The sequence below is a fragment of the Neodiprion pinetum genome, chromosome 1 (assembly GCF_021155775.2).
Source record: "Neodiprion pinetum isolate iyNeoPine1 chromosome 1, iyNeoPine1.2, whole genome shotgun sequence".
Taxonomy (NCBI): Eukaryota; Metazoa; Arthropoda; class Insecta; order Hymenoptera; family Diprionidae; genus Neodiprion; species Neodiprion pinetum.
This window is the reverse complement of record NC_060232.1, coordinates 28,397,150-28,420,414: the sequence shown is the minus strand read 5'-3', so window position 1 is coordinate 28,420,414 and position 23,265 is coordinate 28,397,150. Positions and strand designations below refer to the sequence as shown.

Here is a 23,265-nt window from a genome sequence, read left to right as displayed (position 1 = left end):
CACCGTTTGATAGGGGATGCTTCTGAGCATGATCTGAAAATGGCTTGTTGTTTCAGGTGGAATGGTACCTACGCAAACTCGAGCTTTATACACACGTACGTATACGAAACGTACGCTCCCCTGCGGGAAAATTCACGCAACGTTGAACGGGATGCTTGCGAGTGCGTGACAAAATGTTTGCCACGCTGACCTTTGCCTTGTGTTCAACGAGCTGTATCCTAAACTGTAGTGAAAATATCTCGCGTGTTTTTCTACGCAGGGTGCGGGAGACGGTAGAATTTCAGTTCGGTAAAATTCCTTCGACACACAGCCTGCGGGGCTCTGATACTTTTCGAGAGCTAATGAGACGAGAAATCAAGAGTGTTATGAATTCAGTTTTAAAACACTTTAGGGCTGTGAAACTGCTAATTGGCTGGGCAGCAGCAAAAATAGCACCTTATGATTTCTCAAGATTTCCTGTCGTATGCTTTCTATTCCTCTTTATATACTTTCACTCGGCCAGTTTTATCCGGTATGAAATTTGGATCATTGATCCATGTAATTGTGCCTTAATTATTTTCAGACTCGGAAACTTCTTGCCAGCGAAGGCGGAATTTAAATACGAGTTACGCGTTTATTTCACAGCTGTAAATCACAGGGTTCACTGATACACTGTAATTACGTGTTCAACATTTCTCACCATTGTTCGCACACACACACACACGTTAAGCGTAATACGCGATAGCATTCAACGACCAGAAAGTTGCTACCTGAAACGATATCGTGCTGATTGCCGAGCTTAAGCGTGGTACGAATTGGTGCGGGAAAAATGCTCGGAGAAACACTATGGAAGAAAGATATCGCAAGCGAGAGAGATACTCTGAGCTAGAAGAATCGTAAGCCGGAATTATAATCCGTCGGAATTGCTGGTTGCGGTAAAGCGCACGCCGGGCTCATAATATCTCCGAACCGCGGATCTCTCCGAGTGTTTTGCATGCAAATATTCGCAAACAAAATGAAAATGAAAATTATACATAACTTCTTAAGCGTGAAGTAAAATGAGCGATTCAGCGAATCGCGCCAACTCTCGCGGCTCGCTTCTCTCCGAGACATTAAATCACGTGTCTTGAAGGACTCCGCGATTCCTCGCATTACGTGCATACCGAGATACAAAAATTACAATAATTTCCCTCGTTTGCTTTATTATCGCCTCGCCTGCGTTTACCGCCTGCACTTTATCACACCCAATTATCCCCGGAATAACTGCATACATAACTGCTCCGATTCACCCGCCATTTTTTCGCCTTGGTTTTAACTAATCGCGCGCCACGATTTCCCCTGCAATTTCTCATCAAATCGTGTCACGCTACGGAACCTTTTGCCGGAGAACGTCCGTTCGGCTTTTTTTTTTTTTTTTATCTCAAGTGAAAGCACCGCGTCGACGATGAGAGGCGGCGTCCTCGAGTCTATCAAACCTGAGTCCGGAAACGGTTGGGTCAGATTCAGATCTTCCGGATAAGCGAACTCGCGAGATAAAACGGGTCGTCTGTTCGCAGCCAGTCACTGCAACCTCTCGGCCCTTCCTTCTTGAGGATTCAACGGAGCCGACGGCCATAAACACTGTATCAATGTTTCGCGGGGCATTAAATTGCTGTGAATTAGAAGGCGACCATCCGCGGCTCTTAGGAGATACACGACGGCGACGGTGGATATGGACCGCGATAAAAACACAGATTAATAACTATTACTCGACGACGACGTCGCGACGCCGTCGTTCCTTATTCTCATAAAAACCGCCACGCTGCAGACGTTATACGCCGTGTTCCTCAGCTGCGCACCGCGGACGTTACGGCGAATGAAAATTATCCACCGCGTATTATCTCTCTCATCGTATAATTCTCAGATTGCCAGAATCGCTCTTGATTACAGAAATTAATTCACCGACAAGATCTTGGCGATACACGCATTCTCGTTCTACAGTTCCCATTATTTCATATAATATTTTAGGATCTAGACAAGGAATCGGGGCGGGTTTTAAATTCCGAATTTGAAAAGTTCCGAAAGTGCCAAATTCCGAATTTTTTACTGGTGAAACTTGACGTAAAGAAATCAAACTTTGACGAAACATCGAACTTCCGAAAGGACAAGATGCTGGAAGGACACAGCTCCGACAAGTTAAAGTTCCGAAAGTGCGAAAACGAGAATATTAAAAATTTGAAACCATCAAAATTCCGGACGATCGAAGATTTCATCTCTGTAAATTTCTGACTTGACGAAATTTTATCACTTTGATCTTTCTTTGCATTGGATTTTTAATATTTTGACATTCGGAGTTCTGATAATTCTGACTTTTGGTTCTTCTGATTTTTTACATCCATTCGTTGAGTAAACCCCGCTGTGTGAGTATATTTTAACTTTCGGAACTTTACTCGGTCGAAACTTTATTTTTCGAAATGTTTCTCTATCGAAACTTGAATTTTCGGAATCTTGCATTTCGGAACTTCGAGATGTCGGGTCTCCGACCATTCCAAACTTTCTTGTTTCGTAAGAGTTTGATTTCTTTACTTCAAGTTTCGCTACCAAATAACTCAGAATTAGACGCTTTCGGGAACTTTTCAAATTCGGTACTTCAACTCCGTCTCAGGGAATCCAAACACTTGAGAAGTCGGAGAGAAATGTTGCAAGTCGAAATGTAAACTATATAACCACTCTACGTTCGGGAGGCTGCAAGCTGGACACACGTAGCGTTTCCCTGAAAAGAAATCACGCCGATACGAAATAGCAGGCCGATTACTCGAAGTGGAGTAGACGGGTTGTACGCGCAGCTTATACGCCGGCAGGTTGATTTTTGCAAAAACAAGTCCTGTTCGGCAAGTCTGCGACATCATTTGCCGTATCCCCGGTCTGATGGATGGACCGCCGCCCGTAATGGGAAAGCCAGGCCGTCGTTCGACACCCGCATAAAATTAACCCCCTGATTCACTCGGTGGCTCGTCGTCGCTCCATCCGTCGGTCGTTCCGTCCGTTCGTTTTAATTAACGAAACACCACGAGCACCAGGCGCCGCGACGCGTCCATCCGTGGCGTTCTGACCCCGCGTGGATATCGGCTGTATCTTGTATCGTCCGGTACACTCCTTGCACCGAGCTTTCCTCCCAAGAATCGACGGCGGCCGTGCGAGCGTCGAATTTCCGCTCCCGCGAAAATTTCTCACGGTGAAATATCCGCTGTATAAATCCTTCTGAAAATTTTGCCGATCTTTAGCCGACCGCGTGATCTTCCACACGTAAAGATCGTCGATCGGTTGATATCACAACCTCCGACTGTACCGGAGCGAACTTTCGTCCACGAGCACGATGATGTCTTTATCCAGGTAGCGTGTCGTGCAGAGAGGAGCGGGGCGTGTGTGTCCATTAAGACACTGCTGCTGTATGCTCGAGGAATCTCGGTGTGAGTCTAGATACGTGCGGAGCGAGAAGAGCGGGCCTGACGCTGCAGGACGGGGCCTGAAGGGTGAAGGAGAGGGTTCCGTGGGGTCACCCAGTCACGGAGTTAATTAGACAGTGTGCTTCGCCCTCTCGGCACGGGCCCAGATATCAATCGGAACCTCGGAGGCTTCGGCTTCGGTCTGCGGCGAAGCATTGTCCCCTCATCTTCGTCGAGGACGCTCCGGATGGCCCGAGTCCTGGACCCGGTTTCAGGCGAAATCCGGAAGCAGGAGAGCCGATTGACACCCGGACTCGTCACGGCGACTCCCAGCTCGCCGCTGCGCTTCGAAAAGTAAATATGCCGGGTCCTATCGCCTCCGTGAATCTCTGAATCGATCGCATCGCCTCGATCAGGAACTCTCGTGTATCCCGAGGTAGGTATAAGCCGGTGATCCAGATCGGTGATCGTGAGGCCTGAAGTAATGCAGCCTGAGCATGAGATTTTTCTCTTGTACCTGAGCGTGCGGGCTTCCTCAGGAATGACATAATTCACGTCAATTCGGGCTCTTCGTCTCGACCCACGCGGTGATAGATAAGAAGCGGAACTTTATGTCTTCGCGTCTTCGGTTCGCTGCTCCGGTCTTAACAGTTGGCAACTGGCGTAATCAGGTCGTATAAATGTAGTGGGCTTGTTTGGTATACATATATAATATATATGTATATATATATATAAACCTAAGACGGAGGGAAGTGAAGCGTTCTGTTTTCCTATCTCGCCGCGGACCGAATTAGCCGGGATAATTAAGACGCGGGGAAAAAGCAGCCGAGGAGTTAGTCGTGCGTAAACTGTGGCGGCCAAGGATGCTGCAGGTCCTGTGGATCCTTGCCCAAACCCGAAGAGAGAATCCCGCGGAACCTCGGAAGTTTTATACTCCGATACCCGGGACTGCGGTGCTACCAGCCAATTCTACAAAACTCCACCCACTATGCTAAGCGACTCTAGTTTATGAAATGAAACCTTTGTGCCGCGGTATCACTAATGAAAGCTGCACTTCGACCGTTTTCGACTTTGTTGTCTGCGTCTCGTTGCATCGATGAGCGATAATGAAGGCATTGGACAAAGCCGGGGGGAAATAAGTCAACCGAGAGTGAAGAAAATAAGGAAACCCGTTTGGTTTCTACTAATTGGTTACCATGGCGCGGTGGCTGGCTGGCAGGACTTGAAAATTTTATCGCATTTTTATGAAGAGCTCTTTTCTCTGGTGCACAGAAGTACGGAGGAGGACAAACGCGAGGCGATGCGATTTAATTTATTTATCCCAGTTCTGCGTGATTAAAAAATATGAGGAAAGCACTGAGTCGAGTAATTTTAAATACACGCCAATGATGGAGGGTGAATTGATAGGGAAATGAAAATGCAAAGTGCGAGACACGACGCGTCGTATAAAATAACAGTTAATAACGTAAAGAACAACATAATATTTTTGGACACGTAACACGCGCATAAAGTGTCAAAACTTATGTGGACATGTGAGAAAGGGGGGAAAAAACACTCGCTACTGAAGTGTGTCACGGATCTGAGGAATAAACGGCCGAAGATAAAGTACATGAGAGATAGATAAAAATACAAATGGATTATTATGTAAAGTGTTTCGTGTCCGACTTATTCACTTCTGTGACGTGATTCCATTTGACGTTTCGTAATATCTTTTGATTTTGGCAAAATGAGGTGTAAATCAGAAGGAGAATGGATGAAGAAAATCAATTAAAAATTCGTTCGGCTTCTGGTTTAGCCGTAGTGCCCGCTATTTTTCCGGGCTGTGTTTGAATACATTTTAGACGAGCCGGGATCTTGAATAGTGAGTAAAAAAAAAACAACAAATAAATAAATAAACAAACAAACGGGAAAGAGAAACCGACGAAGCAAATGCAGGAAAGAAAAGGAGGGAAAAATCTCGGACGCGCGGTGCAGAAGAAGATCTTTACGCCGTAAACTTAAGAGTAGGCCGAAAGTACCTCGTTAGGCAAATCGACTACCTCGTTAATAATTTTAAGCGCGAGAGGCGCTCGTAAACGCAGCTTCCATTTTCGTTCTCGCCGCCCGGCGACACGTGTTATAACACGAGCGTAAGGTACAAGGTGTAAGGTACAAGGTATGAGGTAAAGACCTATACGAATGGTTCGATAATTTCACGCTGCAGGTGAAAAATCCCTGATCAACCCTCGCGGTCTCGAGAGCGCGATTTGTCCGCGTGTACAATCTCACCGTCGAGATGAATTATTCCGCGGCCGAGGTGTGCAGCGTCTGCGGATCATGAAGAAGACGTCCTCTTTTATCCCGGGCGTTGAAGAAGTCACGGGGTTCCGACCCTCGGTGGCGGCTAACGAGAAACAAAGAACCGTTTCGAGCAAATATTAATAAAACTGTTGAAATACGGCGGTAACGAGTCGCGGGGGGGGTGGAGGGACGAGAGCTTCGAGATGGGGATGACGGCGAGGACGAGGACGACGGCGAGGACGAGGACGAGGACAAGGGCGAAGGCGAGGGCGGCTGCCGCAGATATAGGTTCGGTGTACGCAAGGAGAGGTCGAGAGGAGAAGGGCGGGGGGTGGTTGGAGATGGAAGCAATAGGGATCAACTAGTATGCAAATCGCATGTAAATATCGTTCACTCTCCACGGCTTTCTCTCTCTCTCTCTCCCTCCACCTCTCGCTCTTTCTCTCTCTCTCTCCTCCGTCTGTATCTCTTCCTCTCTGCCTCCTCGTCACCCTCCTTCTGTCCTTCTCTTTCTCTTCCTCCACCCAAAGGGAGAGAAGAAATCAAAGCCCTGGAACGCGACTCACCCGCTCTCTGTTCTCTATTGCTTGGGTATTGTTCCTCGTTGCATTTGTACCAATTATCATTTGAATATATCCCGCGATGCGGTCTCGTCTGACTTTCAAGAGCGCCGTTGCAAAACTGCAAACGCGGAGAAAAAAAAAAACTTATCTAATCGAAATCGACTCTAGGCATATAGAAATTATTTCACCGTTTCAGGAAATTTACAGAGGAAGGGTGATTCGAAACTTCTTATTTCGTTTATGTTTCTGCAAGAAAAATATATTCGTACATTTATAATCGTGCATGCCGGTTAAACAGTCCTTAATTATTTAAAATTTTTAACGATAATAATCGAACAGTTTAGGTAAAAATGAATTTTTGATTTTAAAGCCTTATTTAAGTGTAAACATATAGTAAACTGAACAGATTTAACGTCAGAGTAACCACTAAGGGGGTTTTCGAGATAAGAGAAGTAGAAAATGATCCTTTTGTTCCAACCAAAACTTGTTTGAAAGCTGCAAATTTCTGCTTTAAAACACGAAAAAGTTTTTCAAATTATCTTAAAAATTAACTCTTGCACGTCCTTTTAAGTGGAGCTCTGTAGAAAATGATTGGGAAAACGGTAACGACGCTAGCAGGCGAACGGAATGTCTGGAATACAAAAACCCATGAAATTTTTAGAATCGTCAATGCATCCTCTCAGCTTCTGTAGAAAGGATATTTGACAAATTAAAATTTGTATCAGCTGCGATTTTTTTCATCAGGTTTTGTGACATACAAGAGTGAATTTTCAATTTCTTTTTCTTTCAAAGCGAAAATTTTTAATTTTCGAACGTAATTTGTCATATTCTTTTCCGTTCATTAGTCCAGCCACGATGAAAGAAAAAAAAATCATTATTTTCTACCGCTCTTACCTGGAAGACTCCCTGAAATTATACTTGCACGAAATACTTACTTGTACAAAATTGTTTTTGCAATTTATACAATATTTTAACCGTTATCACAACGATTGTATCCAATCGGCTAGAATTTGCCACTAACGATAGGAAACGAAATTTTCCCTCATGCGTTCCCTCGTCGGTGATTTTATTTCGTCAAGGTGACTCGCGGAACGCCGTAATGAGATCGAGGCGTCGCGTCGCATCGCGTCGTATCGCGTCGGTGGCGCTGGTCTCTCACAATTAGATTTCGCCGGGGTACGAAACGGATAAGCAGATCCGCGGATAAGTCTCGTAGTCTCGTCCTCACCGTGTGGGTCTCCAATCTCGTTTGCTAGGTTCGTTGAGTCCTGTAAGCTTCGCGGCAGCACGTGCTAATTGGGAGATTAACACCGCACCGCGCATACCAACCTTCTACGAGTCGCTGGGTTGTCGGGCTTCTGGGTCTACTTATCGGTATATACGCCGATATTCCCTTACGTCTTACGACTATCGGATCCGGCGCAGGAATTTAGAAGAATGCTGGATCGCGGAGTCCGTAATTGGCCGCAATTAATGAATACGGAAAGGGCGAGCGGCGATCGGCGATGAAAAATGACGGGAATTAATGGAACCTGGAGAAAAGTTAGATCTCATACACTGAAAAATTGACGGTGTTAAAATTGACCAAAAGTGGCCGTTATGGACTATTATAGAACAATTTTTGTGGTCAATTCAGAACTTGACGATAAGTAGTATTAGATTGACACCGAAAAATGTTCAGTAGAAGTCTACACCGCATTTTTTTCACACAGGATTTCATTTCGTTTTGTAGCTATACCTGTGTACTTATGAGGTAATTGAGTTTGTGCAAATCGTTCATATAATACGTTTGTACACCGGACGATCCCTCTTTGTCGGTTCCAGTAGTTTCTCCTCGCGGTCATGTAGTAATTCGCAAATGCAACGCTTCCCACTTGGTCCTGAACACGATTCTGGTGTACGTATCAGCTGTACGTATAATACTCGACAAACCGGACGAGTGTCCCGTTGTTTTATCGAATTTAACGCGTATAACGCCGCTTACGCAATCCTGTCTGGTAGATTTTCCTCTTCACGTTACGATGCACTTTAATATACACATTGCGAGTTGCGAATCGATGTATCGCGTATATATCCAAACTGAGCGGAGATTGTCTCGCGTCAGTTTTTCGCTCTTTTATTCGCGTGCTCATACCTACAAACGAGAACGAGTATCGGAGATAAACTTGCCAAGAAAAAAAACCATTGAAATAAATAAAACCAATTTGAAAAAACAAAAAGTTATTGCAGGCGTTCCAGATTTGACTGATGATCTGGTATGAAGCGGAGTCGTCGACGGTGATAAGGACAGAGCAGGTGGTTAACTTCGGAGTGTAAGAAACTGAAACAGCGGACTACAAACGGCTCTATTAGCCAGATTTTACCGGTGCGAATATAACGTCGCAGTTGTTGGAAATGGTCGAATGCAAAACGCGGTATTGCGGGCGGAGCTATTAAAAAAATCTTTCTCCGGAGGGAAACTATTCAGTTATTCCGTTAGAGAGGACTGTAACGTAACTTTCAGCGGGTAGTATAACCGCGTTGCTTTACTGAATTTCGTTTAATTCCGGCAGCAGGACTGCTGCGTAAAATTCTTCTCAGTGCGCCCTGTTCTTCTTGCGTTTCGTCATCCTTCGATACGAATTACAAGGCGCGTTATCCGGCGTGCCGGTAATAATCCCGATAAATAAAATGAAATGTAAATTGTCGACAAAGTTCCCAGCTCTCTCGCTTAGCCAACTTTGCTTATTACGAATATTTGAGAACGTATCTGGGGGACTTAGCCCTTAATTCCGAGAGTTGTATAAGTTTTACCGACCGAGTATTAGTCGGAATTATATAAAGACTCCTGTCTTATTCTCACACCCCGCAATTCGCCCTCGCACCGCAAGCCGAGGTGAGACTGGGTTCAGGCTCCGAAGACTTCTAACTCCACCGCAGGTATTTTCATCTTATTCCCGGCCTCTTCGCGCCTGGATTATTTCCGAGCTCTCCCCCCGAGAAGTTGGCGTCTCGACGCTCTCTCATTCTCCGAATTCTTGTTAAACCTCACCGCTGCAGCTACGCCATCGCGGCTTCTCCACTCTCGGCTTTTGACCGTTTGCAGCTTCCGCAGAGCCGCATCAAGTATGCATACAATAATATACAACTGCTGCACCTATGCATTCGCCTACGCGCGGTAGGCGTTACGCCAACTTCGCCCGGGTCACTTAAGACCATTCGAAAAGAGGAGCTTATACGTATACCTTACTCTGTTTACTTTTCCCCCGGAACTTCAACCTGGGGCAATAATCTGGGATGAAATCTGCAGTTTCTCGAAATGAAGGTCGAAAAACCAACGTCTTATAACAACCGCGGGGGCTGGTCAGTGCAAAGCTCCGATCCAGCGGTCAGAGCGGTCGTATACGCCAGTCATTATATATCAATCGGTAGGTTCGGAGCGTGGATCGTGGGCATTTATTAAAACGTCAGAACGTCAGAACGAATGAATCAGCTACTATACGTGCTCCCGTAGTGCAGGGCGCCCTGGCGAAGAGGGCACGAGGGCCCTGCACAATGGAGAAGAGTTCGGTATTGGTAGAGTCGACTGGTGCGATACGTGTATAGCAGTTCACCCATCCGGACAACAGGGAGAAGGCTTGTGTATTTGTACGTACGAACCCGCGTCGATATAATATGAAGTCTAAAAATCAAAACACATTAATCTCAGACACGTGCCAAGGATCGCACGGTTACGGTTCTGCGTTTTCTATTCCCCCGCGCCGCGTGCGTACTGTGATATCGGTCCGATTTCTCGGTTGCCGGCTTGGTCCTGAAGCCTTGGCGATTTCTTACAGCTTCGCTTTACCGACCTCAAACGGACACGCGGGACTTGTTCGATACCGTTTATTCGAATCCGGCCACGAACAAGGCGCAAAGTCTAAGCATAAATATAAGTCAGGCGGCTTCTTACCGCTCTTGTAGGATCCGATCGTTAGCTGGGCTGGTATGAAATATTGAGTGGAGATTTGGGATCGATTCGATGCGTACAGCCGGCGATGATTGACTGTAGAAATGAGCGCGTACACTTCCGGGATCATCAATAACGAGTACAATAAGCGAGTGGCCTCCCGGTTCGCGGGTCGACAGATCGACGGAGGAATCAATGGAGCTTTTTTCATCTCTCCTCGGATCTGGAAAGACAAAGATAGAGGATGACGGTGCATTTGGCATAGGTGCAGAGAATGCGAACAACACAACGTGGCGTTCTGCTTCCGTATATATACATATATGGTATCTATCTATTCAGCTATCTCTGAATTGTACGCCTCGCCGGTATATTTCGTCCCGTAATTCCATACGGGGATTCCCCCCTTCGCCCCCCCCCCCCAAACTTTGACGTGTCAAAGGGAGGTATTTAGCACCGAGGGTCAATTTACCGGGGTGTGATTCCAGCGTACCGAAACCAGGGTTCTCGGTCTAGGACGAGGGTGCTGCCCACTGATCGAGGGGAGCTCATTTCCAATGGCCACCGGTCGTCTGACCGTCATCGAGGAGCTAGGCGATTCAGGTTTTACACGAGAGTAAGGATCGCGAGACGGTGGGGTTATGGGAAAAACGTGATATTCGTACGTCGACGAATATTTCGATGAATGACAGTTTCTCTTAATGATGGGAAGTAATGTTGAGGTCATAAATAAAAGTGACCGACGATCGCGACACGTTTTGATGCAGATTGGCATTTTTTGGAACAAAAAAAAAAAAAATTACGGATATTAATATTTCTGCATGTGACAAATAGGGACGGTAAATTAGAAGGTGGGATAAGTTGAAAAAAAATTTTTTTTTGTAATAAGGACAAATGCCGGATAGATGAGAAATTGACGTGACCCTTAATAAAGTCGGAGACTTAACACTCGCTTGACTAATTGCCGAGGGAAGTCGGACCGGATAATGAATAAAAGATAAGAGAAAAATATTCATAATTGACCAATTAATAACACACCGAATCGTGTGCATCGACCACGGACGACGGTTCGGGTCCAGCCGCCGTCCAAGGCGGGTGAGAGTGTCGTAAATCTAGCGACGTCTCTTCTTTCGGAATAATTAACACATTCTCCGGTCTCGCATCGCCTACACGTACGTAAGTCAACAATTATGGAATATGATCGCTGCGGCGTCTGTAAAGCATGCGTTGTGGAGAATTTTGGTCAAAATCATTGTTAACGATCAGCGACAAGGAAGATAGAAAAATATCGAGGAAGTAAGGACAATTTTCTATGCATCGTGGAAAATTCAAATCGAGCTTAAACCAATAATCCAATAATTCTAGTTCAATGTTAGGAAAACTCAGCTTTTAGCTACCGAGTAACAAAAAAGCAAAGAAAAGAAGCGACGAGTAAGTTTGTGTATTATTTTTTTTCCGTCAAACGAAATCAGCCGAATTTCGGGACACCTGGTTAAAACGGACGCTTGAGGTTATCGGGGATCGTTGGACGAATCGTTGGTGCGAAATCTCCGCTGCAGCTGGTGCTTTGACAGAAGCCTAGCCGACAGAGGAGCCGTAACTAGGTTCGAAACTGAGATAGACGAAGGGTTCGGACTGATCTGGGGTTAGTTTTATGCCACGGGTGTCACGGTTAATCCTTGGCCATTGTGCGTACACCCCTTCGAGCGTGGACTCCTACGATACCCCGTCGTCTGTGTAGCCCGGGGGTTCGTGAAGTTGGCCAGCGTGCACGCACACGCGTGTTGAAGTCACGCGGAAAGAGTGCTCCGCACGTTTGATATTGTGAAAAGTAACGGGGCGAAAAGGGCGGGGGAGAGGAGGCAGCGTGACTTTTGAAACGAGAGCGCGGTAACGGCGGGTCCTTATCGGAGGGGATTTCGGTAATTTCTGAAACGATGCCGCCCAGATAACGTCCGGAGATAATTAATAATTAAGATCTTTGGGGCGTGGGTCCCCGGCTGGGGAGACGTAATGGCAATTTACGTCTCCCGGGAGGCGAGATAACTTCATATCTGCTGCTAATAATTTATTTCACCGAATGGGCACGATATCATTATATTCAATTACACAACTTTCGCTTAACGTTGTTCAATGTTACACTTTGGCCAGAACCGGTGCAGAGTCAGACATCGAACAATTCAACAAAGATTATCGATAACTTCGCCTGATCTTCGGTGGTCACGTGACCGTAGGAGGGCGCAACTATTCCTCACAGTTTACATAACAACACCGCTGTCTACCCTTGCTGCGAAAAGGTGAGAAGTACACGACATCAGTAAATAGTACGGCTCGAGTTTGCTCAGTTTGATCGCGTCAGTCAACGAACGGTGTTGTTCTGACGGGCTAAACGAGGCGAAAAAGGGTGCAACGCGATCCATTCTGTCACGCGTGTGTGCGTGTGTGTGTGTGTGTGTGTGACTAATTCACCTTCGGTGCTGAAATCCGCAGTCATCGGTTGCTGCCATCGAACCGCCACCTGGATCGGAACATTTCCGATACTTCTATAATACAAGGCGTATGGTAAGTAAAAAGTACCGTTGAAGCTTTATTTGCCAGAAAATAAATGTGGACTGTATATGAAACGCTGTTTTGTTTATCGTGGAGGGAATTGCAAAGACAACGATTGTCTCGAACTAGCTTAACCCTCCGTCCCCACTGTGTACATTTTAGTGCTAAGCAGATATTGCGAAGTTTTCATTCTAACTGACTGTAAGAATTTTTCTCGATTAATCAGCAAAAGATATCGATCTAGAACCTTTTGGAGTATGGAATATATATATTTTTCTGTATTCAAGCATTTTTTCAACATTTTTTAACGGAGGGTTCCCTGTAAAATAACATCCGAGCACTAGAGTGTCCACAGTGGGAACCGTGTATCGAAAATAACAATGAGAACGGAGGGTTAAGATTCCAACACACCTGTTCATCGCTTGCAAACCTATAGTCGATGATCAATTTGCCCCATAACGTGTGGCAAAAATTAACGACACGTTGAATCAATTCAGGATCCTCGACGTTGAAGATAAGCAAATTGATTTCGGTCCGTTGATCACCCGGGCAGATTTTCGCGTCTCCTCGAATACAGTCGTACAGGTGGCGAAGCTCAGAGTCTACAGATGATACGAAGCGTGAATAGATCAGTGGTAGAATTCCGCGGTAGAAGACACCGATGACAGTGGAGTGTCAATCGAGGTGTTTGGTCTTTCGACCCTTCGAAGGTTCGAGCACGTGTGTATCGTGATCCATCTGTCGTCGCCCGCTGCGAAGGGTGAGGGTCGCGAGGAAGAGGTTCCTCACATTGTCTTACCAAGAAACGTTGATACCTCGGTCTGTGTTCTCTTCTGACGACCCTCGTCTTCGGGCTCTCGAATTCTGACACTCGTAGGTCATTGCTTTCACACCTTACGCGGAAGACACGCTGCATCCGTTGATCAACGGCGTACAAGGTCCGGTATGCGTTTCGCCCGGTGTAAATTATTCGCACTACGTAAACGGCCCCGTGCACGATCTTCGTGGGAGCCCACGGACCGCGAGGTCTAATCCCGGACCTCATCTTCCGCATCCCCGGCCCCCGCTTTTCCCCCAGCTCCAAGCCCCGGATCACGGCCCGTTCCTAATGCTTGAGCAACGAAGCCGAATTCATTTGTATCCTCCAGGACCCGCGGCGCGGTGACGTCTCTATAAATTCCCAGATTACGGCCATTACTCAAATGGCGGACGCGGGCGTATGTATTACACCTGTTCGAGTGTTCCTACGGGAACATCTATATTCTATATACCTGCACGCACGTTTTCCCTTTCCTTATTCTTATTCCTTTTCTCAATTCACCCGCAATGATGCTTGATGGAAGATTACGCCGCGGCGTTCATCTCTCATATACCTTGTTTTTCTCGGCTCTGTATTTTTTATTTTTATACCTTCTGTGGTTTTATCGTTCTTCCTGGTCAAACGTTTCACTCGTCACCGTGCGACTGACGACGCTGGTGTCCAAATGCTGTTTTCAAACGGTACCTACCTACCTACCTACCTACTTATCTACGTATGTAGGTACGCCGTGTACGAACGTATTATACCAACGTACGGCGGATTTCGTATGTCACTGTGCGTTGACCCCAGGTTCTCGACTTTGCATATACTTCGATTGTAATAAATCTTGCCTGGAGTTAGTCGGCAGGGAATATCCTGCATGATTTGCATTTTTTTACAAATTGATTATTATTTCCGTAATACTGATCGCCAAAAGTTTTTCCTATTATATACATATCTCTCAAATTACTCGTCATCGTTTGCAGCAGACGTGTTTGGTATATTTTTTTTCCAGTATTTGTACCCGTCGGGCTCCGTACGTATTCTAAATTGAATCGACAAACGACATTCGCTGTCACTGTATGGGGAAATATTGGAGGCTTATAATAAAGTCGACATTCCAGAACTATGCGTCCGGTCGTAAAATAGCAGTTTACGATCCATTTACTAGCATCTGATGGGATGTAATCATTTCGAAAATTTTATGTCACACAGTACCTACAAACCGGCTTTCGAATTTCAGCCCTGGCAATTACTATGACTTAAAAACGCTATAGAGACGTTTTCCTCGTCAATATAATATTTCGCAATTATATAATTATTATATTGAATACTTAAAGTTTGATTTTTTTTCTGTCGTTGTTGTGATTTACGAAAAAGTTTTCGAACCTTCATCTCGCTTATCACTTACGCCTAGTCACAGTGGTTTCGTTCGATTCTAACACCGCCTGCAGTGCAGTTCGGCTGATCCGCGCATCAGAGAATCGCCGTTTTAATCTTGTCAGCATCCGTGAAGGGCGGGGCGCTCGCACGTGGGTCTCTGTTTGCTCGAAAAGTATTAAACTTTGGATAAACCGCTCCGCATAAATTTCAATGCCACTCTTACGTCGGTGTTCGCATCATACGCTCCTGCGGGCTATATACACACACCTTCACCAACTGCCGCATCCCTTTTTTATTCTATTTTTTTCCGTTCCGAAAGAGAGGGACGCTCATCCCTCCCAAATCTGGTTCATGACAGTAAGGCTGCAGTACATATACGTTATAGGTATATAGCTATCGAAAAAACTGCAGCACGATTTTTCGACCTTGCTAAACAAGCAGCAACTTTAATATATATCTATGCATATTATGCAAGTGGGAAAAATTTTACAGCCTTTTGAGGAAAAGTTTATTATATTACGATTCATAGATATCAAAAAGAGTTTATCTGGCAACTGGCAAAATTTTGGATTAGACCAGATTACACTGGTCAATAAAAATTCACTTTTTGTGTGCAAAATGAAAACTTTTAACTGATTGTGTTAGGAACAAGGTTTCGTACAACAGAATTGGTATTAGAATATTTTAGATACGAATAGTTTTAATGCAATATAATTTTTTTAGTTTTTCCAAGACTACAGTTTTTATGAACAAAAATTAGGTTATGTATAGTGTTGCGGTACACTGGTCAACAAAATTTTGTAACAAGGCAGGTACTGACTAATTTTTAAATACATATCTACCTTCATTAAAAAACTATATTTATTTTCACTTGATCAGGTCTGGTTTTTGTGTTACATCGAATACCAGTAAAATTGAATACTTATCGTTTTGACTCACCTCTTTTGATTCAGATTTGAAATTGATTTGAAACACCAGTTAATTAGTTACAACAATTAAAAAAACACCCTGAATCAAAAAAGGTAAGTCAAAACGATAAACACTCAATTTTACTCGTAGTCAGTGTAACACAAAAACCAGACCTGATCGAACGAAAAGAAATTTGGGTTTATAACGAAGGTAAATAGGTACTTAAAAATTAGTCTTGTTAAAAAAATTTGCTGACCATTGTCATTTCCCCAGGCTTGCGTCCGATTAAGTATGACGAAAAAGAATCCGGATCCTTGACAGCGAGGAGCATGATTTTCTATATCGGCCACAGCGTGCACGGTAAAGTATAACCCAGGGTATATCAGGGCAGAGATGCACAATGGGCTTTCGGACTCGGACCCCAACCTCGGGTTGTTCTTTTAGCACGCGCGTCCCTTTGTGCTGACATAAATATCGCTTATGCCGGCATTGCGCCGGTGTTTTGCCAACCTCCGTATCGCGCCGAAAGTAGGTACTAGGCTCGTCCTGTGTGCCCGGCAAACACGAGTCACGTGTCCGCCGCCCCCGTCGCCACCCTTCGCGTCGCTTTCAACCCCCGGACCGCTCCCTCACCGTCGGCTTTTGACTCCCTCGGTACGAGTGCACTGCAGGTCGAGGATAGACTGCGACCGCATCCCCTTCTGCACAACGGTGTGTGCTATCTCGGTGACATCTCGCAGCTCGTGCGGAGACCGGTGTTTGCTACTAAACTAAGATCGCAAACACACGTGTGTTTCCCATTATTTATTATTTCGGTTATTTACTTTTGACGCTTTGTCCTGTCCGCGGATACGATGGAAACGATCGCTTCTCCGTTATCTGCGTCATAGGTACCTGTAATTCTCACACGTAGTCGTCGCAGGCGGTGAACAAGAAAGCTCGCAACTTCGACGACCTTTTCGACTTGGTCCCCGATCCTTGAACTCACATTGTGGATAATTAATTTGCTGTTTGTTGATTTACGAGGTCAAGGATACCCGGTATACGTTGTATCGTTGACGCATTTCCAAGTTTAACCATGGAGTTTTTTACGTATTGAGGCAGATTATGATTAGAAAAGCTGGATTGGCAGATCGAACGAAAAAAGTTATGCGTTGATTGATCTATTACTTGACTTTCTCCAATCACCATATCACACCAAGGCTGATTTATTTATTAGCATCTGATATCCGAAGACTGCTGCCATTTGTCAACACGCTTATACATATAATTGGCAATATTCGCTCGCCAACCTTGTGAGAAAGTTGACAAAAGTTCGTAGAACAAAGTTCGCCAGGGTGTATAAAGGGCGGAATCAATTATCAGTGAAAAGTTTCCTTCAGCAGCTTGTATAATAGAGCGGCAATTTCCGCACAGAGAGTGACAAATGCGGCCTCCCTCATTCTCTCGTCGAGAAACTGGGTGACAAAATCGTCCGTGACGAAGAGCCGAGGTTCGATCACGCGCCATTACCTCCGATATTTGGCCGGCGTTCTTCGGCTCGTCAAACCGAATCCCAGCCCGGGTTCCGCCGGGGTTTCAGGGTCCGTTCACCCTTCCACGGTCTTCCGAAAATGAAAACTGTATTGTTGGCCGGGCGAGGGGTGGATCGCATTATATTCGCGTTAACGTCATAGGTGCCCACCGCCCCCGCTTCGCCGCCGCCATGGTCAATGTTCAATGCCTGAATGCCCGAGTGCTCGTGGTCCATCAATAACATCTGACGGGTGAGCCGACGCCGGCGTCGCGGCGTCAGAGACCCGCGTAAACACCCATTGATGAGTCGGCAATTGATGCATCCTTGCAACGCTCTTCGCAGAATAACCGTTCACCTATATCTGATTGTGAGTAGTACTGTGAGCAGATTTCGCTTCGGGTCAATTTGCTCAATATCCGATATGGTGTAACAATAATTAGTGTCTGACCGAAATCGAAACCGTAACCGAGTATTCGGCTGCTCTTCTGGTTTCGGCCGAAACCGTAAGCGAAATAAAAACTTGTGTAGTAGAGTCGAAATTTCGTTAAATATACGTTATACCCTGAAATCTATTCTTGTTTCTAGCTTTGTAACAGATTGTTTGATTAGATTAAATAAAAGTCTTAAATTTATTAGGAACTCGCTTTATTTTCGGAGTGCAATGTAGGTACAAAATTAATTTCGAACCTATTCGACAGTGCAGAAAACGACACTAACGCCAGTTTCGGCCGAGCCAAAATTTTTCCTCGAAACCAGAATTGATCGCTGAAACTGGAAGAACCGAAACCGAAACCGAAGCTAATTATATGTCAGTAACAATTGACATTCGTACAATACGACGTATTGCGTTACAAAAGCGCTTGCGAAATACCGTCTTGCGGGGAAATACGAAGGAGCAAAAAGGGCAACGAAAGCCTCCGCGAGTTGAGGTGAGATCAATCCATCGCCTTTCGGCCCCGTCCGAGGTCAGAGGAGGACGGGACGAGAGCTTGCGAGGAGGTGCCACCCCGCCGACCCATGCGTGATGGATGAAGATTGATGCCCCGAATATGTACACTGCAACACGCGCTAGGCTTCGAGGCTTCGCATTATCCTCCAAGTTCCTCGCGGTTCCTTTTCCATAACCACGAGACTCGGCTCTCTTTTAACATTATCCTTTATCCTTCACCGCGGTTAATATACTCCGACATCTTGCCCCCCCCCCCCCCCCCCCCCCCCCCCCCTCCACCCCCGCACGGTCAGGGGAACGTCCATGGTATCGTCCTCTCGAGTTGGCGAACTCTGGACGATGCGCGGTGCGGGCAGGCATCTCTTGCCTTTTTCGAAATCCCTACGTAGCAACCCACCGACCGCATATTATATTCACTGCTCTATACTTTTATGGGTATATTTAACGTGTTCCCGGAGTTGCCTTCGGGATGAGCGTTTTTATAGCCGATGGTCGGTGCACCAGCGCGGTATGTATATGTATATAACATATGTACTTATTTTATACATAACTATATATGTATACGTGTGGTCTATTGAATCGCATGGCATATTGACGTATAAAAAGCTGTATCTACAGTGCGGAGAAAAAGGTGAATAAATTGGCCAAGTTCTAGCGGGGGGTGCCGATTCTGGGGGACGAAGAAAAGGTGGGGGAGATCGCCCGCTATAAAACCATAAAGCGATATATCAGAAAGTTTCACCCAGTCCGTGACGTCCAGTTTGAAACCAACCCGGCAAATATGTCCACTGTATATGATTAGGGGGGGAAGTATATATGATATATAATTTCTTCCGGATATTTTTCTCTGAAACGTTGCTTTACGGTTCTTTTCATTTTTTCTTTTTTACTGTCGTATTGCGACATGTATATCAAGGTCGTCATTGTTAAACAACGTCATCGATGAGTGCTTCGTACTAACGCATGGCAGATCCTTTGACGTGTGCAATCGTTGTTCATAACCAAATTTTAGAGATTTTCAGTTAAATCCGTACTTAAAGTGGTTACTTTGATGCTCGTATTATTTTTAAATGTATGCAAACTCAAATGTGGATATAGAATAAAATGGGGAAAAATGTTTAACTTTTTAAGCCAATCACCTCACGGCGCTTTTGTGTAGCGACTAAATTCTTTAGACTGATTTACGTTAATTTCTGCTTCACGTCTCACGATAAAGATGAAATTTTATTTATATGACAGAACGCGTAATTGCATTTGCTTTCGGTTTTCTTGCAGACATTGATTCGATCCAATACCTTTTCAACGTAACTAGAAATGGTTCGGTAATCTGAAATTTTTTGGACGGAAATCGCGAATTTAATCTACGACACAGCATGAGTTACTCTCGAACTCACGATGGTACGAAATCGCAATTTAGAAATTTATCTTCTCTCGTTAAACGCACGTGGAGCAATCGCGAAAGGCGACAGATCGAGATGGATGACGAGACACTTTTTTAAACCGTGACATTCGGTTTGGCTTGGACTTATTTGTCTTACTTATATTGATGCCGCACTGACGTAGAGAAGAACGACGGCTCTTATTTTTTTCCGCAAGCGTTGTCATTAGCGAGTCGGTCGGGTTGAATAATGTCTTGTAAAGTTGCGACTGACGATACGGTATATTAATTTTTTTTTTCTAACGGGCACGTGGACAAAATGAGCAGAGCACGATCTTCGAATGTCCCAATTTTTCGTTTCTATGCGCATCCTACTTTTAACACGGCAAACTCTGCAACTATAATTTGACGTACGTAACGTTGCCAGCTGTCTGGTTCGCTTTCACGGTTCACGGTTTAATTATGCATTATTTTTTTTACTACCTCTTGAAGATAACTTCTATGACAAGTTACTTTTAACGTATTCGATTTCTTTATCAATGATTTCGCCCGTCAAATTTGTGTCTGATTAATCTATTACTCGCTCATTATGCGTTTAGTACAGTGTCGTTATTAATAGATGTTAAATTATGATAATTCAGGTGGTAAAATATACGGGGCAAAAAGTATATTTCGCTCTATTCGTTTCGTATTTTTCAACACACATGCGACGTACGCGTGTAATAATATCCGCTGAATGTCATGACAAATTCATTCGGAAGATGAAGAAAATAAGACAAAAAAATAGAAAGAAATCAATTACAAAGATGAGCATTTAAATATCATTAGAAACGTTAAAAATTCACGAGCAGTGTCTCTGCGGCGGATTAAATCTAATCCCCTCTTTCTTGCAATAAGTCAGCAGGACTTTGTACGTAACGTTTCTTCCGGAATTCACATCCCATATAATTCTCATCAGATGCATCAACCTGATGAGTAATCAACGTATCTGCAATTCTACCAATACTGATTCTGTACGTCTTCGTTATCGGATTTGAAGGGTCTAAATATGTAGGACAGCGATGAAGAGAGAGAGAGAGAGAGAGAGAAATTGGCGGAATAATCGTGTCCGTTGTGCGTATAGGTATATACATACATACTCGTATACACGTTAAAGTAGGCAATCATTAATTTCCTAACAATAAAACACAGGCTGATCCGAGCGGCGTGAGATCGACACGCCCACTCAAAGCACGCAACCAGCGTAAAAGAATAAATGCTTTTTGGTGTAGTGGGACTCGTGTTTGCTTTCGGTGTTCCGAGGGGACTTCCTCTCGTCCCTCGCGAATCGCCCACCGCCCGGATGGCAATTGATGACGTCGGGAGTCACTAGGAACGATTGTGGCTGGCACGTGTCCGAGAAGGCGAACGAACGCTGCACGCCCCTTCCTCGCGACTCCCGATACACAAAATTAATTGATACCACGTGAGCCAGCATTGCGCAAGGGTTAAATCAGCCCGGTTCCCTGTTTAAGCGCCGTGGCAATTTCACTTGTACTTATAGACTTCTGGAGAAGCGTGCGCCGATACGACCGGCAACGTGCAATGCGCGAAACGAACCCAGTTGCAACTGGGATTTGTTTGCAATCACTACTTCTATGCGTCTTTACGCCCGAGTGGTTTTAATCTGAGAGTCGGACCAATTGGCACGCGGATGTCGCGTGGATCCGACTAGTTTTAATGGTTTTACATGTGCAGCATGTGTGTACCTATAGGTACGTGGACCTTTCTTCTTCCTCCTTATTCCAGCCTCTTTTTACTTTTCTCTTTTTACGACACGTCGTGTTTTATCACGTTTTCAACGTGCATTTTACCTCGTTGCGTTGGCATTGGCTCGAATCTTTCACGGAGATTAATTGACTCGGTCGAGCAGATCCGTTAATCACGGGAGGACGACTGCCTGTCCTCAAAATTGATGGGCTGTTTTTAGTCGGTGTTTTCGTTTCTTTTTTTTACCCTTACTCTTCTTCGCTTATTATACAGCTCCTTTGAAACACGAGAGGTTTTGTAGTGTGAGCAATGTTTAATTCGTTGTAAACCTCTGCGTGTATTCCTTCAGAGATACGTGTGAAGATGTTTCAGGTGGCCATGCAGGAAACTGGATTAAATCCAGGTGGTGCGGAGAAACAAATTGCAAATCAATTTATCCTCCGGGAATTTGTAGACACACTAATTTTTATACCAATGTAACGTCATACGAGTCTTTTAAAATGGGATTCAACACCTATATATATTGTAAATAATCAAGAATAAAGAAGCAAAAGATGAAAAACGAAACCAAGATGGTGGATCGAAGGTAAAAACTAATCACGACGGAACGTTTGCTCGTTACATATTCAGCGGACGAGATGATTATCATAGCATTCCTTTGATATAAGACGGTCCATCCTCTCATCTTCGGTTTTCTCTCTTTCTCGAGACGCGGCAAGTTCAAAATATAAAACTTCAGAAATCTCCCCCCACCCCCTTCCTCCCTTTCTCTACTTTGTACGAACTCGACCCCGCGGCCTGTTTCTGTTCCCCGTTTGAGTTGATCGCAAGTTGACTCGTCGTGTGATGAATAAAAACGTTTGAAGTATCGCTAGGTGCAAATTAACGCATAATTGTCAAACGTAATGAACTCGACCAAAGGTTCTCGCTAGCAGGGCGAATGTCGGAAGGGTCCAAGACCCGCTCTATACTCGGCTCACTCGACTTCCATGGCCCACGGCAACTTTGATTATTTTTATAATAACTTCAGACTCAGCTCCCTCCGAGGCACCAGATGCTGGCCATCGTCGTACTTATATATACTTACTTTGTTAGTTGCTTTAACTTTTCTCCGCATGTAGTTTGCATTCGTTATAAGCTATGCCATACTTTTAACGTTCACCGATGCACTCGTATTCTCAATCGACGCTTTGACTGAGTTGACTGGACTTGCTACTGAATATGACGTTTTTTAATATCACTGTTTCACACAATCCAGTATCAAATGGAGGTGTTTATTTTTTTTTACCTTAATAGTGGTCAACATCAAAGCGTCGCAATTTATACAACGTTGTTTATACCTCAGGTATCGATTCGGAATGATCTGTGACTTCCACTACTTGCGTCATGGAAAAAGAAAACTTGTACTCGAAACCTATAAAGTGTTTTCTATTTCTTCTTTTACTAGTAATTACAATTTTGATACGATAAGACCTTCAAGATGATTAAATTGAAGCTTCATCGTCAAACTGCAAGGTTGACTAACATCGGCACTACACTTCACGTGTGTCGCAAAACACTCGTTAGCATAATAGAATCGGTGCTTGAATCCGAAAATACACCTAAGCTTTTTATGGTGGATGATATTTCGCATTTGAGTTGCTGATTTACCCTGCTAGTTGGAAGATCCTTCAGCAGGTCTGGATCGTCGGATGCCAATTGTCTAATTTTGAAGCCCCCGCGTACTAGTATTTGTATCAGCCGATCACGCAATGTGATAGCATCCTCTTTCTCAGGTGCTTGTGTAATTGCATCGTCGACGTACATGTACTCCTTCAAGAATCTTGCTGCTGCTGAACATTTTTCAGCTTCATCGTTTAC

At 44.7% G+C, this 23,265-nt stretch overlaps 1 protein-coding gene and 1 long non-coding RNA gene across 5 annotated transcripts in view; one reads left to right on the top strand and one right to left on the bottom strand.

Annotated features, from left to right (window-relative positions):
- LOC124224624 (uncharacterized) overlaps window positions 1-23,265 on the top strand; it is a 155,378-nt gene that overhangs the window by 21,629 nt on the left and 110,484 nt on the right. The gene's annotated exons all lie outside the window — the stretch shown is intronic.
- hd (humpty dumpty) overlaps window positions 1-23,265 on the bottom strand; it is a 97,115-nt gene that overhangs the window by 37,156 nt on the left and 36,694 nt on the right. The window contains exons 3-4 of one of the 3 annotated variants that reach the window (XM_046636545.2): window positions 10,179-10,398; window positions 6,251-6,365 (exon numbers count right to left, since the gene is read on the bottom strand). The exons of 1 other annotated variant lie outside the window; for it this stretch is intronic. In XM_046636545.2, coding sequence (XP_046492501.1) covers window positions 6,251-6,365; window positions 10,179-10,398 — 335 coding nt within the window. The remainder of the gene's footprint in view (window positions 1-6,250; window positions 6,366-10,178; window positions 10,399-23,265) is intronic. One more of the 3 variants, XM_046636551.2, reaches the window with a different exon arrangement.